The 18,799-nt window shown below is 37.9% G+C and overlaps 2 protein-coding genes across 4 annotated transcripts in view; one reads left to right on the top strand and one right to left on the bottom strand.

Moving 5' to 3' along the window:
• Positions 1-1,659, bottom strand: part of LOC107084988 (alpha-1,6-mannosylglycoprotein 6-beta-N-acetylglucosaminyltransferase B-like) — a 24,191-nt gene extending 22,532 nt beyond the window's left edge. The window contains exons 1-2 of the mRNA XM_015375077.1: positions 1,520-1,659; positions 1,039-1,094 (exon numbers count right to left, since the gene is read on the bottom strand). Coding sequence (XP_015230563.1) covers positions 1,039-1,064 — 26 coding nt within the window. The 5' untranslated portion in view covers positions 1,065-1,094; positions 1,520-1,659. The remainder of the gene's footprint in view (positions 1-1,038; positions 1,095-1,519) is intronic.
• A 4,847-nt stretch (positions 1,660-6,506) lies between these two features.
• On the top strand, positions 6,507-18,799 carry tbc1d24 (TBC1 domain family member 24). 3 transcript variants are annotated; one of them, XM_015375163.1, is made up of 8 exons: positions 6,507-6,662; positions 11,113-12,220; positions 13,996-14,001; positions 14,179-14,337; positions 14,448-14,511; positions 15,105-15,200; positions 17,572-17,815; positions 17,911-18,798. In XM_015375163.1, the coding sequence occupies exons 2-8, from the start codon at positions 11,244-11,246 to the stop codon at positions 18,066-18,068; spliced, it is 1,704 nt and encodes a 567-aa protein (XP_015230649.1). In that variant the 5' UTR covers positions 6,507-6,662; positions 11,113-11,243; the 3' UTR covers positions 18,069-18,798. The 3 variants fall into 3 exon arrangements, with proteins under 3 accessions (XP_015230649.1, XP_015230651.1, XP_015230650.1); XM_015375164.1 differs by lacking the exon at positions 6,507-6,662 and adding an exon at positions 10,966-10,988 and having other exon boundaries at positions 17,911-18,799; XM_015375165.1 differs by lacking the exon at positions 13,996-14,001 and having other exon boundaries at positions 6,512-6,662; positions 17,911-18,797.

Here is an 18,799-nt window from a genome sequence, read left to right as displayed (position 1 = left end):
TGAATGTGGCTCTGCTGGATATTTCCTCGTATTAACTGGGAGTTTTTCTTTCCCACAGTCGCTTCATTCATTCTCTGTGTGACGGGTTGCTGTAAATGCCAGCGACTGTCCACTGTCACAAGCCAATGACTCAATACAATCTTCTGGGTTTTCTTAGGTAGGACAATTTTAACCAATTTATTTGTATGATTTCATTAAACTGGCTTTTTCAAGTGCCTTTAGATATGTTGAGAACTGGCACCGTATGAATAACCTGAATAACAATGAATATAATCTTGTATTTATTTAGCAACATGCACACACTTACTAACATTTATTAAAGATATATTGCTCTGGACACCTAAACAAACTACAAAAAATCCAAAATAAGGAAGCGTGTTTTGCTGTGAACTGTTTAAGAGATACAAATACTCCTATTATGCACAGGGAAATAAGTTAGCCATTTGTGAAATATAAAGTTGTTTCTTTTTAATATTCTGTTATTCAAGATAAAAACAGTTTTCTGTAATAAAGTTTCTTTTTTATTATATTTTGCACAATTCTACCAGAAGATACGTTTTACCCTTCTCCTTGGAAGCCATATGCAAATGAAATAAAAAGCGCATTGTACCTTCTTATTCTGTTTGTGTGAGGTAGATGTCATAGAAATCTGTTTGGTCATAAGGAGTTTTTAGCCGTATTGCAAAGTTAAGGCCACAAATAAGGATAAAACTTAGTGTTATGTTCAAGGTCTTGTTTTTGGTGTTTCTAGGAAAGTATTACAAGATTCAAGCAGGCTAATCTAAAGGTGAAAAACACCTGGACATGTGCAGAGCTCCTGTTATATCTTATAAACAAGGGAAATTAGAAAATAGTGTATCCTGTGTGTTGCAGAACAGCATTATAAGGAAACATATATGAATAAATGTCAGGAGGTTCTATGATATTCTCATCTTGTAAGATCAATAAAGGCTGGTTGATATGAAGAAAATCATCTCTTGTATGTTATTTAAGATTTTTTTTTATAAACGCTGTTGAAACAATGAAACTGTGGCTTACCTACGAGGCCGCAGCGCAACACGCATTGTGTTCTATCATCAGCATTCAAGATCTTTCTGTCAAAGCAATAACATGAAAAAAAAACAAAAAACTTTGAACTCATCATGCTGAACGTTCAATATTTTGAGGCAGAGTCACAATCCTCCCTTTGGGTTCACACAGTTTAATTTTCATCAGACTTTTAAGTTGTGTTTTTTCCATTTCTGCACCTAACTGGTCACTTTTTCCATGAAGTGCTTAACTACGGTTTGAGGACAAAGGATAGCAGGAACAGTAATCAGAGCCACTTTAAGCAAGCAGTTTTCTCTCTTTGTTTTCCAGCATGTTGAGTTGAATGACAGAGATGCTAAACACAAACAAAAGCGCTGTCACCAGCCCATGAGACAGAAACGGAAATATCTCAGCAACTCTGTCTCTAAACCAAGCCAAGAGGCAGACAGTAAAAACACTCACACAAAAACGCAAACACAGACATCCTCACCTCCCAGAATCTTTGTCTGAACCCACTGGAGATCCTTTTGGCACAAAACACACAAATGTGGGAGAGAAAAAAAGAACAGAAACTAATTTGAGCCTGGGAATCTACTTTTTTTTATTTTCTTTTTACTCTGTTTCTCCTCTTCGTTGGCCCTGCCTTTTCTCTATCCCATAGCCTATGAGAGGGCATCCTATGGTTTCCATGGTAACCTTACTCCCCTTCAATCGAAACAATACCCAGAGTGGCACTTAGGTCTTTCACAGACACAATAGAGCCACGCCAGTGGATGACAGCGTCTTTCAGTCTCAATGCTGAGACCAAAGGCTATGGTTCTGAATTGATCGTCAAGGAGGGCACCTATTAAAATACAGCGCTGGAATCCTGGGTCACTTATGTTTTGGTCAGAGAGGAAACTGAAAGAGAATTTTTATTTGATTGGGATGACTGAAACAAAAATGAGAACTTAGTACGCCTTCGGTTTTGCTACTCACACACTTTAGTAATGCCTGTTGAAATGTAAGAGGAAGGAAAAATAGTTACCTATCAAGAACTTAAAGCTAGTGGTGCCACCTTTTGGTCACCGATTCAGACTAGCATCCTAATTTCTGCCGATGAAAACTGCCCTCCACAGCATAATGCTACCACTACCATGTTTCACAATGGGGACAGTGTCTTCTCCATTACCAGTTTAGTATAATGTAGGTCTTTATGATGGTGATGTTGATAATAAGTGTTCTTTCTATAACAAGTCTAAATAAGAAACACATAATATACACTAATTTCTAACAAGGGGACCTCTGATGAATACAGAAGAGGATTAGGGTCACTGAAAAAATAAAAAAAAGAGTTAACTGTTTTTTTAATATTATTTCAGTTTAATATGAGAATAAAGTCAGAATTCTGACTTTAATCTCAGGATTCTGACTTTAATCTCTGACCTTCTGCTCCTCCATTAATGAAAAAGTATCACCGGGGACCCCTCAGGCACGTAAAAAGTTGCCCAATTTCGTCATTTTTCACTAGTGTGTTACTGGCCCTCCCAAACAACTCACATCTTTTTCAGTGAAGCTGAGTGCTCCCACATCTCTTCATGGTGCCCATCTACATGAAGATCCAAAATTCTGAGAAAAAAGTCATAATTTTGAGAAAAAAAGTCAGAATACTGAGATTAAAGTCAGAATTCTTAGATTAAAGTTAGAATTCTGACTTTTTTCTCATATTATACTAAAATAAAATTTTAAAATCAGTAAACTTTTTTTTTCAGTAGCCCTAATCCTCTTCTGCATCAGAGTAAGGGTTAATTAGAAAATTATTATTAGAAAATTATTTATGACATAATTTTTTAAAATTCACATTATTTAGATATACATTTAATTTTAAGATTTTAATTAATAGTTTGTTTTTCTTTTTGTAAATAAATCTGACAATGTTCAGAGTATGAATGCTTTTCCAAGGCACAGTAAATAAATAAAAAATAACATAAGAGAACTCCTGTTATTCTCTTATCACATAGTTTTTAACAATTGCAACTACAGTTGCCAACTTTAAATAAGGGACACCTTTTGGCCAGGCATTGTCTTCCACCCCAACATTACAAATTTAGTTTGATTTTATAAATGTTTAATCATAACCCAAATTGTTCTACACATGAGACAGTTGATTTCTAAGGGACAGTTGGCAAACCTAAATCCTATGCTCTTAAAAATTTAAAGGTCTGCACTGGATTAGAAATTAAAAACGTTCACATATCTACAAGATACGTTGTGTTTACTGAGTTTCCTTACTATGGCTAATGTTTGTCACATGGAACATGTGGCTCAGAGGAGGGTATATTTCTACAAATAAGACAAGCTAATAATTCAGGCATGATTCAAAGCACATGGATTTTACAAGGACTTTGGAATCTGTTTGGAGTTTGATTCCAACCACCGTTGCCATAACAATGAGGATGAAAAGACTAATAAAAAGAACAACATAACAACCGAGTATTTACACAATTCAACTAATTGTAACATTACATATTACTACAAAATATTAGATGCGTATGTCACTTGGAAAATATTGGCTTTCTTGGTTTTCCTTCTCAAGCAAAAGAATTAAAATGATACACTTATATTTTCTAAAGAATAGAAAACTGCATATTCTTAAGTCATTAACAGTACGTAAACAATAGAATTTAATTCAACCATGAAATGATGATCAAAATGAATATACAAAACATGTGACTAAATCTCATATTGCACATTGTTTTTTGATAATTTTGGTATCATGGGGGTTTGCTGCCTGTCTGTTGAATCCAATGTTTTGTGCACAGTGTAAACACTTTAATACTTTTTTTACAGTGCGACGCAGTTGGTTAGTTTGGGGTTTTCAGGAGTGTGATTTATCATCTGTTTAACAAGATTGGAAATCGATAATTCTCCATTTCTTTAAAACTATCAATAAGATGCTGGGCGGTCCTCATCTGGTGTGCCTTTCATGCAAGAACAGATACAAATATATTAAGTGAAACTACAAATCTTTATTTTTTAAAATGTTATCACATTTGTTTCTGTATAGAAGTGCACTAAAAAAGAGTTGAGTGGGAAGAAACAGAGGTTGGCTAGGTTAGAGCAGTGCTGTATCACATGTGTGGGATTGGGACAATTGGATAAACATAAACCTTCTTAAGCTACGACCTAAAGGCTTGTTGGCTTTACACCATCTGCTTCTCTCTCCGCAGTTCTAAACTCTTAGCTACTCCAATCTTTTACATATGCCCTCCAAACCCTGGCCATCGATTGACATCTCTTCCCTTTCTATACCGAGAGGTTTACATTTTTAAGGCGTGTCTGATTTTAACCTGAACAAAGACATTGAACGTCACTGATTTAAATGTTAACAAAGAAGAATAGCTTTCTATCTTTAATTTTTTAACCCCAATTTCATGACTGTTTATTGGTTTATTACATTTAACCAAGTTTTTTGTTTTATCTAAACGGATATGACTGGGACCTGAAGGTATAAACATATTTAGATATAAACAAGATGCAGCACTGGACCACGATCATCCTAATAATGTGTTTTTTATTGATTTATTGATTTGCTGGACGTAATAGCAATATCATCTGTCCTATCCTGAATTAAATTATATTTAATACTATAATAAAAGCATACTATTTGAATGTACTGGGAGAGTTGGACCTTTTTCACGTTTCGCCATTTTACAACCACAAAATTATGATTTGTTGAGATTTTGAGTGATAGTCCAACACAAAGTTGTGGATATTAATGGCCTTTATGCACGACTCCACTACTTCCTGAACTTAAGGCAGCTCTTTCGTTTCCTGCCTTTCATTACACTGAATGATTACATGAACTGATTGATTAATGTGTCTGACCATGGTTATTGAGGTCAGGCACACCTGGAATGATCAGTTCATCCAGCAGAAAAAGACAGGAAACAAGAGAGCTTCCTTAAGTTCAGGTAGTGGAATTGTGCATAGATCTGATTGGTTTGCACATCAACCTAGGACATAGTGATGGCAGCACCTTTGTCTTAGAGTGTCTTTTTTGGGCAGTGATAGTGGACATGGTAACAGAAGAGAGGTCTGATTTAGCTGCTGGAGGCAATCCTGGAAGAAAGCTGCTGTACTTTGCAGGAGACGAGAGCAGAGGTTCACCTTCCAGGAGATCAATCACCATTTAAACATATAAACAGACTAACAACGGGATGGCTCAGATCCAAGCAAGCCTGTGTGTAGGAATAGCCTGGTCAAAGTCAAGATCTAAAGATATGGCAGAAAATGTTTTGTAAAATCAGATGAGACAACACCTTTAGCCTTTATTCAAATTAAATGTAAATAAGTGATTTTTTTAGATGTCATTTGTAACAAAAAACAATTTATTCTTTTCATTTAAATTCAATTCAGTTTATTTCTATAGCACCAATTCACAACACGTCATCTCAAGGCACTTTACAGTTCACCAGATCATACAGTTAAATTGATTCAAAGTTTTCTATCTAAGGAAAAACAGTTGATTGCATTGACTGATTGACTCGAATGCAATGCCTCACACTAAGCATGCTTGTAGTGACAGTGGAGAGGAAAAACTCCCTTTTAACAGGAAGAAACCTCCAGCAGAACCAGGCTCAGTGTTAGCAGCCATCTGCTGAGGCCGACTGGGGTTCAAGGAGACAGAAGCAGAGATACAAAAAGCAACTGTAAGAGGCGGCCCCGTCCAGGAAACACACAGATAGGCAGACAAGCTCTGAGCCAGGTCCCATGTCAGAGGATGAAGCACATCCAGCCGGTCACAGTCAGAGAAACAGGACTAGACTGGAAAAACAGGTCTATTTCCACCATCTATAAACAAAGGTGTTGATGGCAGCAGTTTCCACTTCACAATTACACACAACTTTGGTTTGGATGTATTAATAACATAAAAATATAATAAATCAAATTGTATGACTTTAATATGAAAATAGGTGAAAATACATTCTAGGATAAATACTTTTGAATACGTTTGTTGTGATTAACACTGAAATGGATTACAACTTTGCACACGAGACCCGCACAATAAAAAGATAGAATAGACATCTTTTAACATATTTAAAATAATTATACTTTAAATGCATATTAATTTAATAATGCTTCCCTAATAAAGTAAAAATCATGTTTTCTAAAAGGAGTTTTTGGGAAACATCAGCTGTACTTCACAGGGACATGAGCTGAATAACATTTTACCCCAGGGTTACTCTGGGAGACATCTTTTATTGCACAATTTAATTATCAATAACAACTGTCATGTGTTGGGTGGCTGTAGTTTGGTCGCTGTTTTGACTTCCTAACAAAGAGATCGGTTGTTGTCCTTGCAAGGGTACTTCCTGTCCTTTGCAAAAGGCATCATAACAAGACAGGGAGAAAACAGCTTATCTGGGTCTGTAATGCAACTTCTTCATGGTCATAGGCAGAAATTCACGAGGATTGTAAAAAATGATTGCATTCTCTAAATAATGCATAAGTAGGCCCATATAAATAGACTTTCAAACGGGACAGGTCAAACGACTTCTGCAAAAGAGTGGCTGTCAGTGTATATTTAAGCAGCAGTGCGCATGCCCGACACTACTGAACGTGAACGCGTCTTCAAGACATGCAGCCCGCAGGTAATACATTGCTTCATGTTGGAATCAGCTCGTTTCTTGCTTGTCATTTTATCTGAATTAATGGAGTAAATTATATCTTGCTGGTATGTAATGTCACGCGCAGCTATGGGATAATCCTTAAAGTTTATCCGTAATCTCGAGGATCCGCAGACGATCACTGGACACCATTAATATGTAGCGTCCGATGCTAGCAGGTTCTGGAGGTTTATGTTCCTGTGGCTCCGCCATCATCTAATGAGGAATGTTTTCATGGATTCTCTGCTATGTGTTTCTTGTTGGGTTTTATATGCGCTGCTTTGGCACAGAAGAGCTGCGGGGGTTAGCAGCCAAGCTAACGCTAGCTGTGCTAACCCTGCAGAATTATTATTATTCCAGCGATGCTTAATACCATGACAGCTTCACGTTAGCTTCAATTGCAGCGGATAATTGGAATACAAGAGGTATTGTAATAGGAATTAGAATTGCAATAGGTAATGTCAGCTGATTGCGGTCATTCATTAAGCCGGAGGTGCGCGACCCCTATGGGTCCATGGAGGTACTGCATGGGGGTCGCAAACTTTTTGGTTGATTAGAATTTTTTTTTTTAAATTTTTTATTCCCCCCTAATTTCTAATGTCTTAAAAAGAAAAACATTACCATGAATGCAACACACTGTAGTAAACAGATAAATGGAGGCATAAGAAGTCTTTCAGTCATCATTGCACACATTCAGCGACACACAGGAGCTCTTTCAAGCTGGGCACAGTTTCATTCACAACACCTGTCCCATCAGCCAGGAATCAGAATCAGAAATACTTTAATAATCCCAGAGAGGAATTACTTTCGTTACATTACTCCATCTGTAATAGAGTGACTATAGGACCAGTTTGATATAACACTATTTCATACAATATATATAATTAAGGGGTCCCTGCTCCATTTCGCCATCAGTTTGGGGATCCTTGGCCTGGAAAACTTTGAAGAACTCTGCTGTAGGGGATTCATGGGGTGACTGTCTCTGTGTCTCTGTGTGTGTGGCACCCTGGCTTGTGAGTTTGAGTGATTTTTGAACTCACAACCTCAGGATTTCAAGTTCTATGCCCTCACCACTAGGCCACCACTATAATACTGAAAGCTCTGAATTGAGGGGAGTATTGTGATTTGTTATCGCAGGATCAACGTAATATGCTATTGCAAGGGATTGATGTAGTTTAGTTGGTATCAGCTGCAAGATTGTTGCAATGGTTTTTACTGCAAAAGCTAGTTTACATGTTTAAAAGCCTTTTATTTCATTTGACTTATATGGTTGTTTCCCATTTGTGTGGAGGAGAAAAAAATATCAGTAAGAAATTGAGAAATTGTTACATTACTGTTAATAAAAAAGGAATTATTTGGTTTAAAGTCCAGTGCAATATGAGAGAAGGTAGATTATGTTTACACTGAACTCTCCCTCTTCATCTCCTTTGTTCTTTGCTTGCCCAAAATGAGATTCATCATTTGGAAAATATTTTATGGCTGCAAAAAAATAATTGTGATTAATCGATTAATGAAATAATCATTAACTAATTTAATAATCAATAACTGGACCATAGACTCTAAAACAGGCCTTTAGCTGACAGAGCGACCCATTTAAAGCAGTAATTACATCACCATTGTAAGAAAAAAAAAAAAGATATAAACATTTTGCATTTAAAAAAAGTTTCATCTGTTAAAAAAAAAAAAAAAAAAAAATAAAAAAATGTATCGATTTGCAAAGTGATTGTTGGTTGCAGCCTTAAATATTTAGTAATAAAAGCACCTTTATGATGAACTACATCAGTAACAGTTTTAAAAATACAGCTCACAGCCCATAAGAGGGGTTTAGATTAAGATTTATTCTTCGTACTTGTAGTCTGTGGTAGTTTTTTTTTAAGATTTATATCCAGCAGCTGGATGCTGGGTTATTTGTTTTTTTGTTTTGTTTTTATCTCAGATAATATTATTCAATTTTAAAGATTATATTAAAACCTCAGAAGTCAAAATTATGCACAATACATCTAATTTTAGGTAGATCTAATTTTGAATGAGATTTGAAATCTTAAGTGGTAATTTGTCCTCATAATTTTTTTCAGGATAAATTATTGATACACAATATTTTTATGGTGGGATTACACATGTTTTGTTTACTTGCAGGAAATTGAATCAGGTTGTGATAAAATGGTGTTTTAAAGGTGAAACGATGCAATATTTTTGCTGATTGGTTAAAATAAAGTCTCCGAAGTGCAAAACTACAACATGACTGCTTAGATTTCATTATTTATTTAAAGTAGGATTGAAGAGTTCCAGTTTGATTTGTGACATGTGACTCCTTTAAAGGTAGTTAAAGAATCCGTGATTTTTATGACTTTCGTTTTTTCAGCTTTAGTGAACTTTGGTCATGCATCCTCCTCATGTGACAGTTATTCTAAGGAAGAATGTATTGAGAAAGTTTTAAACATTGTACAATAATAAAGAAGTTGCTGAGTAAAGATGTTTTGAAACAGTTTGGCTGATAGTATTTTTAAGTCTTGCCATAGATTCACTTGATTTAAAGTGTGGGCTTTAACTGGGCCATCTGGACACATACAAGTCTTTGTTCTAATCTAAAGCTGCATTAGATGCCAAATTACAGCCATCATTGCAAAATATGTGCAATATTTCAACTGCAAAGGGATGTTTGGATCTAAAAGTTATTCATTTATCCTATTCAACATACTACATTTGGTAAGTCAGGTGGACTGGACTGCATTTTATCACCTCAAGTGATAGATCTTTGATGTAAATGTGTTATTGATTAAACGGGTGGGGATATGATAAAGTGATGAAAATACCTTTCTGCTCTGGCAGTTTCTATGGTCCTCATCTTGCTAATCGGACATCAAAGCAGGACATTGACCGACAGCAAAGATTTTCCCCCTAATCTAGCTCTATTTCTATGCTAGCTGAAGCAGATGGAACCTCCATGTTTCATGACACATATCTCTAGCACAGAAGCATTCAGTCACTTAAACAATGTTATTGGGAAAATAACATGTTGGCACTGATGTGACAATTTCATATCAGTACTTCTCTACTAAAAAAAAAACATATTTTTTTTATCCCAACGAGGTAAGGTCATAACATGATTTTGAACTTTAGGTATGAATTGTATTTAAAAAGCAACACCTAAGTATAACGCTTCCAATAAGTGAGACGTGTTTACTTACTAGTATAAATAGACACAATGTGACTAAAAGGAAAGCTGTTAAGGATTTCATTAAAATGATTCAATCCTAAAGACACATGATTGAGCAGATATTTATAGTCTATACCATGAGTAATGATGACTATTTACAATTCTACAAGAATTTTATCCAAACCTTATTACCTGAAATTGCTGAAATAACTGAGTCCTTCATCACGCGGTTGATTTTTTTATTTTTATTTTTTTTAGATTAGACTCGGTGTGTTACAACATCGATTATACTCTACTTAGACTGCTAAAGAAATTGAGAAAATGGCACCCAGAATAATTCCAAGATAGTCTACAGAAAAAAAAGTCAAATTTATTTATACCTGTATGTAGAGTAGGGCTACAACTAAATATTATATAGCAAATCCATTAATATGTCGATGATTTTTTTTTCTTTCAATTAATCGATTTATAATCGGATAGCCAAAGGTTTCCTTAAAGAAGATCATTTAGACTTAGACTTAGACTTCCTTTATTGTCATTGCACAAAAAATACAAGGTGAATCTTGACAACAAAATGTTGATTACTTGGCTACCAGTGTAACAGAGCTAAGACCTTATTCCTGCACAATAAATATGTTTTCGAGGAGTGTTCTGTGGCATTAATTAGTCTGATGGCCTGGGGGAAGAAACTGTTCAGTAGTCTGGTCGTTCTGCAGAAGATGCTGCGGAACCTTCTGCTGGACGCCAGTGAGGAAAAGAGTCCATGGTTGGGGTGGGTGGGGTCGAAGAGGATCTGGTGAGCCCGGGATAGGCAGCGCCTGTCCGCGATGTTCTTGATGCAGGGGAGCGGCGCCCCCGTGATCTTCTCCCCTGTCCTCACCACCCTCTGTAGAGACTTCCAGTCAGAGGCCCTGCAGCTCCCAGACAAAAATGTTTTATCTTAATTTTCTTTTTAAATAAATTCTATGTAATTACTGCTCTAATTGGGTTTTTCCCATCAGATAAAGGCATGTTTTAGTCTGTACACTTCAGTTAATGATTAATCAATTACTAAATTAGTTGATGATTATTTCAATAATCGATGAATTGTTTAAGGACTAATGTAGAGCCAATGAAAGATTGTCTGGTCTATCAGAGCGAGATTTTGGTACCAGGTGGGAAGACGATTTTATTCAATGCTCAAAATAAACCTGAAGGACGGGGGGATTTATCAACATACTCAACTGGTTGAGTCTAAAGTTCTGCAAACCTAAGTTGTTTTTCTGTTTGTTTTTCTAGTAACCAACATGGGCAGGTAATGTCAACAAGTTGTGTGCCAAAGGTTGTGTGGAGGAACAAAGGGCATCAATACCTTGGTGGAAACCTCCTTCTTTTCTACGTAGGCAGAGAGAAATACATTTTCCATCATCATGGCAGAGGAGGACTATGGCACCTTTGTGGACTGGAACCTAATGGGGGACCTGGCCAAGAGCAGCGGGCCCACCAAGGTTGACTGTAAAGAGCTGAAAGAGTTCAAACAGATGGCTCGCCAAGGCTACTGGGCCAAGAACCACAAACTGCGGGCACAAGTCTATCAGCAGCTCATCAAATCCATCCCCTGCCGCACAGTTACACCAGATGCAGAGGTGTACCGTGACATTATGGGTGAGGCAGCCGCAAAGAAGCCATCCTCGCATATCGCGCTGCCAGAGTTTGTGGATGGGAATCCTGTGCCTGGCTACTGTCTGAAAGCAGACGCTGTGGCCTCGGCTCATCGCATCATCAACTGCATCGCGGGGCAGTTTCCAGACATCTCCCACTGCCCGTCTCTTCCAGCTATTACTTCACTGCTCCTCCACTTCAGTAAAGATGAAGCTCAGTGTTTTGAACACGTCAGCCGCATACTGGCTTGCAACGAGCCGGGGAAACGATTGTTGGATCAGACTTTCTTGGCCTATGAGTCCAGCTGCATGACCTTCGGAGACTTGGCCAACAAGTACTGCACGGCTGCTCACAAACTGATTGTCGCCACAGCTCAGGATGTGCTTGAGGTCTATGCAGACTGGCAGCGCTGGGTGCTTGGAGATCTGCCGTTTAGCCACATGGTCAGAGTACTGGATGTTTATCTGGTAGAGGGCTACAAGGTTCTCTACCGTGTTGCCATAGCCTTGCTTAAGTTTTATCGCAAACATAGAGCAGGAGGACAGCACCAGCAGCCGCAGGACTCCGAGAAAATAAGGTTGGATATTCAGGCGTTCATCAAAGGCATCGGCTCCACCGTCACGCCTGACAAGTTGCTGGAAAAGTCCTTCTCCATCCGCCTAATTAACCGCAAGGAAATCACTCTGCTGCAGCTGACGAACGAAAAGTCCCTGCAGCAGAAAGGGATCACTGTCAAACAGAAAAGGTAACGTCTGATCCCGAAGTCCTCCAATATACATCTCTTATTCTTCTTACCTTCTTTTTTTTTTTACTTTTTGGTTCATTTCACCATATGCAGCTATTGCTTCAAAAATAAAACCTTATCGATTTAGATGATAAATTCCACCTAGAGTTGGCAGTCAAATAGTGTAGAACTTTAAACTGAGCTTAAATGGTACTTAATTTGAATTTCAACCCCTTGCAAAAGTATTCACACCTCTTAACCCTTTCTACTTTTAACCACACTACAGCAAACCTCTATTTCACTGGGGTTTAGTAGCCCAAACTGGAAGGAGGTAGGGGTGGAACGGTTCACAAAATCCACAGTTCGGTTCGGTTCACGGTTTCGTGGTCACGGTTTTCGGTTCGGTATATGTTGGTTGTTAGCCTGACATGTTGGTCATGTTGCTGTTAGCATAAACAAAACGTGTTGCACAATGCTTGCACACTGTTTTTATCCACAACTTTCTTTCCGCCGTCATCGTAGGTCACTCTAAATGCAAAGTGGTCCCGTACAGCAGACCTATAAAGTGCTGCTGGCGCGTCTTCCAACTCCTGTTCTTTCCCACTCGCCATACCCACACAAAACTCCACAACAACTGATTTTTTTCTGCTACATTTGGCTACACCCCTTCGCTTCTTCTTCGTCTTGTTTACTACTGGTGGTTGGCTTTGGTCGCAGTACCGCCACCTTCTGCTCTGGAGTGTAAACGCTTCGCCTATGAGAAAAAGGAGCTTCGCATGAACCGAACGCAACACACGCGAATCGAACCGAGACAGTCGAACCGAACGGTTCGGACGGTTTTCATAAACCGTTCCATCCCTAGAAGGAGGGTGTTGCTGAGCAGCAGTTTTCAAGTCAGGCCTAAAGTTATCAATCGGATTTAAGTCTAAACTTTAGCTGCATGATTTTATCCCCAAGAAGATGCTTTATTTTACACCTTTCGACTGCAGTTCTAGTCATATGGTCCAAACCGTCCTGCTGGGCAAAACTCCAACTGTCTTAATGTGCAGTGCTACTTTTATTTGTTTTTTTTTTTTTTTACTTCACATTGTTTTTTTGTTGTTGTTGTTGTTGTTTTTAAGCTGAAGTTCTCCCTGACTTATCTGCTGTGTTCCTTAGTCTTCATATTGCTCTTTCTCAAATTTTCTGTAGGGTCCGAAACAACAGCTCAGATTTGACCAAGATTAGGTTAAAGAGATGTGTGGAATTTATCAAAAGTTATTAAAATTATGGATAGAGTGCAAATGTTTAACTCTGTTAAACAATTTTGATTTGTAGCTTATGTTAAACCGTATTCTTTCCTTCCAATAATGGAGAGCTTTGTTTTGCTTTGTCCCTTTGAAATAAAATAATTGGGGGGATAAAGGAGGTTTGGGGGATTATAAATACTTTTCTTGTGTATTCCTGATGACATGTGACTTATTTAATTTCTTATTTAAAGTCCCCACTTTTCTAAAGCTGCTTCAAATTAATGTTTTTAGTGACATTTCAGGTGATTTTTGCACTTAAGTAAAAGTAAAAGCAATTTGTAGACATGAAATAAGGTCACTGTGGTGTGTAGAAGCATTGACCTGCGGACCTTTAATAACAGAGAACCTTGTTAAATTTAGCAGCGTGATAAATTTCATTCTTTTTTAAATTGTTTAATGTGCTTATCTGTGTTCTCATTGTCTTTGTCTATTTTTTTGGTTTCCTTTTTGTTTATCTTCTGTCTCATCTGCTCTCCATTCCTGTTATCTACACTGGTTGTGTCACAGATTTAGGTGGGTTCCCTTCTTCATCATCCTTTTGTTTTTTTGGTTCTAAATTGGCATCATGTTGTACCTGCAAACTGTTTATCAAGTTTGGTTTTCTATAATAGCATTTAAAACCAGAATCACCATCAGTACCTGAAAATTAGCTCTCTAACTCGTCCTGTTTCTTTTTTTCTGGGTCTCCAGGCGAAATGTGCAGCTGGCTCTTAATCCTGAGACGTTCTCCTCAGAGATTGTAAGTGCAAAGGAGATGCATGACATCTGGTCGTGGATCCCAGAGCGCTTCGCCCTGTGCCAACCGGAGCTCCTGTTTACCACCTCCAATCATGGTTGCAGCATTAATAGGTGATCTTATTAGTGCCTGTACCCATACATTTTTTTTTTCTATTTGCAGCTTCTGCTCTTTTTTTTTTTTTTTTAAGAAACTGAAGGAATCTCTTACATCTTGATTTTAGGTTCTACTCTCATTGTGAGGGCCATGAACCCACTCTGCTCCTCATTAGGACTACAGATGGAGATGTAAGCAGAGCACCTTCTTCTCCTAATGTCACTTGACGATTCATATGGAATTTAATTCAGGTTCTTTTAAACCTGCTGATGAATAACCTGACAATTTTTCTTTTACAATCCCAAAAAAAAAAGACAAACAACAAAATAGTTAGTTAGTTAGTGAATTAGTTAGTTATAGAGATGTGTATATATATTTTTCAATCTCATCAACCAGGTTAACATTAGGCCATTTAATTGCCCATGTCTCTGCCCTGATGCGAGGTTGGGGCCAAACACTTTCTGGACCACCAGTATGTTGTCTAGGGGCAAAGGGCTAAAGGACATATAACCAAATACACTAAAGTTTATATGCTTATATTTCCATTAAAATTATACTGAAAAGATCAAAGTAGTTTGACAAAAACCTTTGCACTTAAATCTTTATTAAAATGTTATTTTAATCTAATGCCATTTAAACTGGATCTCACATGGCTGGATGTCATTAGAGATCTTCCCGTTGGATGCTTGCTGAACATTAATAACAGGTTTTTAAAGTCTGATCCAAAGATCAAAACCACTGCAGCTAATTTTTCTTGTCATATTCTTTTTGTTTTTGTATCCAGGTGTGTGGAGCTTTCCTGTCGACAGACTGGGAGGAGAGAAAACGTGGAGGCAACAAGTTGAGTTTCTTTGGCACAGGGGAGTGTTTTGTATTCAGGGTAAGGTGTTTTTTTTTTTTTTTTTCAATGTATTTTTTCCAGGCTTCATTTTATTTCTACTTTGAATAATACCACGAGGTGGTCACTAGAGGGCACCATAAGCATTTGTTTCACATATAGGGGTCCTTTGGGACTAAAAGTTGGAGAAAACTAAATTATTGGTGCGATTTTCTGCAGGAAATAACAAATTAAATGCCTCATGCGCAGCTGATTTCTTATTTTTAATAAGATTTCAGCTTAAAATGAGAAAACAGTCTTTTGTATAAATTATTCATCCAGCTTTCTGTGTCTAGACACACACCAACACCTTAAACACCAAAACGTAGGTCTTGGTCGGAAACTCCAGTTACCTGATCCTGTGTTCTCTGGTTCGTCCCTCACCTGACACCACTCCTCCTGACACACGGAATAGATGGTGTTCTGGTTCCCAGTCTGTCAGGGATGCCGTTTGTTTAAGATGGGAGAGGAAAGGTTAAGATGAGCGTCCAGACTAAAGGAGCAACAACTAAAAAATACCTGTAAATTTCTCCTTTATATGAAACTTACTGCTACAAAACCTAAGTGCACCTGGGCTAAAGGTCATGAATTGATGATTTTCTACTAAATGGCAAAATTCATGGCTCCATTATTCAATGCAAATTGTCACGAGTATTTATGCAGCAACAAACCGTCACACCACTGCCTCCATGTTTCATTACTGGTATATTGTGTGCTTTTAGTTTAATATGGAAGCACACAGCTTCCAAAAGTCTTAATCTTTGACTCATGAAATTAGTCTAAAGGCTTTGTCCATTAAGCGTCTGCCGTAATTCTGAGTCTTTAACCACACTTCTTTGTTTCTATTTTCTTTATAATTCTGGCTTTATTGATAAAAGGAAGATATTAAAAGCATAAGATGCTAATAGTACCAGTTTCACAATCTTTCTCTATTAAAAAAAAAAGTTAAACTATTAAAAAAAAATAAAACAAATTGATGCAAACCAGGCTGAGAAATTGTCAGCTTCAGAAATGAAATTCTGTTCCATTTTATTTATATTTGAGTCTTCAAAAATTGGTGTGCAATCTTTTAAATAGTGAATATGTCACGATAGACATCAGAGGCCTGCACCACGAAGCAGGATCACTGGGTTAATGAGACGACGTCAGGTTTAATCCTGACTTTCCGGTGTCATAAAGTTGGATTCATTCTAGCGAGCCTAGTTACCATGGTAACTGCTCCGGGGCAGGCTAGCTTGCAGGATTGATCTGAATCCTAGAAAACGCTCCCCGCTGCAGCCAATCAGCTTTTCAAGAAGCAATGATATTTCCTTTCACTGAAGACGCGATTGAATTCAGAGCGTTAATTCAGACTCTATTACCACGTGATATTATGCAACCTGCAGCTTCTCATACACCGCCGGGTTGAAATGGCTAAGAAGAAAGCTGTCCTGTTGCTGTGAAATGGAACAATGAGCATTTATATCCCTTTCTGTACAGACAGTCTGCATGAGACTGAAACAGAAATGTTTGTCTTCACAGGGAGTTTCATTTAATTAGTCGGAAAGCATTTCTGTACATTTAGGCATTGTTGCCATCTGCCCGCTGAGTTCTGTCCACAGAATAATCAGGATGATTTCACTTAGATTGATCACTTCCTGTATTAATATGATGCAATCGTGGCATCACCTTCCAGCTTTATTATAGCCCAAACATTATTGAATTAAAAAAAATCCAACTAATCAGATGTTTTAGTGTTTTATTTTTATCTCTCCTCTTCGTGGGATGACACGCATATTAATATGCAGCAAAGTTGGGATGCAGGTTGTGTGAAATGACCTTAACTTGCTCCTTTATGCATTCTGTAATCCTTTGCCACCATATTTGCCGTCTCTTTCATGCCGCAACAGTCTTTGACTTTTCTTTAGCTCTTTGTAAGTTGAGTTTTTGTTCCTCACAGGAGAAATATGCCGCTCTCCCTTCTGTGCTCATGTTTGATTTGTCTGCTGTCTTGAACCCGCCCCTTTATACGTGCCTGTTCAGATTCATGATCGGTCAAAGTTGGGTTGAGTTAGTGAGTTGATGGCAAGCTTGGTATTAATGAACGCACTGCATGGCATTCTGGGGGCTGTAGGCAGAGAAATGGATTTAGGATTTGAGATCTACCACCAGAAAGCTGAGCAAGGCTGGTGGTTGTCTGACCTCTTGTTAAAGGTTATATTTAGAAAAGCATAAGGTAAGAATTTTAATAATTTATTTTTTACCTTTGATAAAATAGTTTTCTATGAACAGATCTAAAAATGCTTATATGATGAAACCTCGTTCAGCCAAATGGCACAGCCTTACATAACTAAGTGTAGCTGAACATATATTCACTCGTTTTCTCCTTTTTTAGCTGAAGCCTGAGGTGGAGCGCTATGAGTGGGTGGTGATCCGCCACCCTGAGTTAGCGTCTGCCATCAGACCCGAGGGTCAGGAGAATTCTGCCGCCTCTGAGGGCCAGAATGGAGACAAAAGCCTACAGCAGCCTGACAAACCTCTTGGAGATCTATCGCCGTTTCTTGCAGCTCGCCACTTCAACCTTAACTCCAAAAACACTTCCATGTTCATGGCTGGAAACTTCGACTCCATCATAGTGGGTGAGTAAAGTGTTGATGCAGTGTTTGCTTATATAAAATCTAGATATTTAGCTTGGAAAGCTTTTATTGTTTGTTTTAACGTCTGCTCCAATCAGGGGGTGGAGGCGACGGGAACGCTCTGTACATCGACGCCGAGCTGAACCACGGGCACACAGGCCGGTGCACCACCTTTGATAACCCGCCCTTGTGTAAGGAGAGCTTCCAGATTTCCCTGCTGGAGGTCTGGGGCTTCCAGGACGCCATGGCCCAATAATAGGGAGCCGGAAGTAAAAATGCAGATATGCCGACAGAACAGCATCTTCTTGGTTTTTCATGTTTATTTATTGGTGTATAAAGATTCTATATTTTTGTTAATTTTTGTATGTCCAGATTATGGTAAAAACTGTGGAGGTGTTAAGGTTTCTAATTTCTACATTTGAGTTTATTTCACTCTGCCAAAAGTCCTTGATGTGCTCCTGAGATTATAAAACTGTTGATATCTAACATTAAATGTGAGGTGAAGTCTTCATTATGTGTTAAAAGGTTAAATATGATGATGGTGTCGTGTTGTTCCAGGACAGACCTGTTTGGTCCACTCCTGATGCATTTGTTTTCTGCACTATTTGATTTCCTGTGCTTCATGTGAAGGATGTAAGAAGAAATGAATATATTATGCAAATGCTTGTTGCTGTTTTTGCACCTCTAGGTTTAAAACCTTTTTTTTCCCTGTTTATATGAATACTTCTCTGCATAGTGATTTAACCTCGATGAAATAAGTATTTCATAGCCTTTTCTGCTTTTTTGGCATTTGTGTGTTTCCTAGAAATGGGAAGAATTGTGTAAAATGTTGAACCTGTGTTGATGGGGTTACATGTCCTGTGGCTGTATGGATGTCCCTCAGAGTGGAATGTGAACAAAGTACGGTAACAAAGAAGCAAACATGTCCTACATTTGAGAATACAGTATTACCTGAAATATTAATGGTTGTGATCTTTAATTCTTTCG

Source organism: Cyprinodon variegatus, unplaced genomic scaffold (genome assembly GCF_000732505.1).
Source record: "Cyprinodon variegatus isolate N-32 unplaced genomic scaffold, C_variegatus-1.0 Scaffold113, whole genome shotgun sequence".
In the NCBI taxonomy this organism is placed as follows: domain Eukaryota; kingdom Metazoa; phylum Chordata; class Actinopteri; order Cyprinodontiformes; family Cyprinodontidae; genus Cyprinodon; species Cyprinodon variegatus.
Note: the sequence above shows the minus strand (reverse complement) of the source record. Positions and strands in the feature narration are given on the sequence as shown.

Coding starts and splice junctions, on each gene's coding strand:
- tbc1d24 (XM_015375164.1), top strand. CDS start 11,244: ATGGCAGAGGAGGACTATGGCACCTTTGTGGACTGGAACCTAATGGGG. Junction 14,338..14,447: donor CATGGTTGCAGCATTAATAG/GTGATCTTATTA, acceptor TCTTGATTTTAG/GTTCTACTCTCATTGTGAGG. Junction 14,512..15,104: donor TTAGGACTACAGATGGAGAT/GTAAGCAGAGCA, acceptor TTTTGTATCCAG/GTGTGTGGAGCTTTCCTGTC.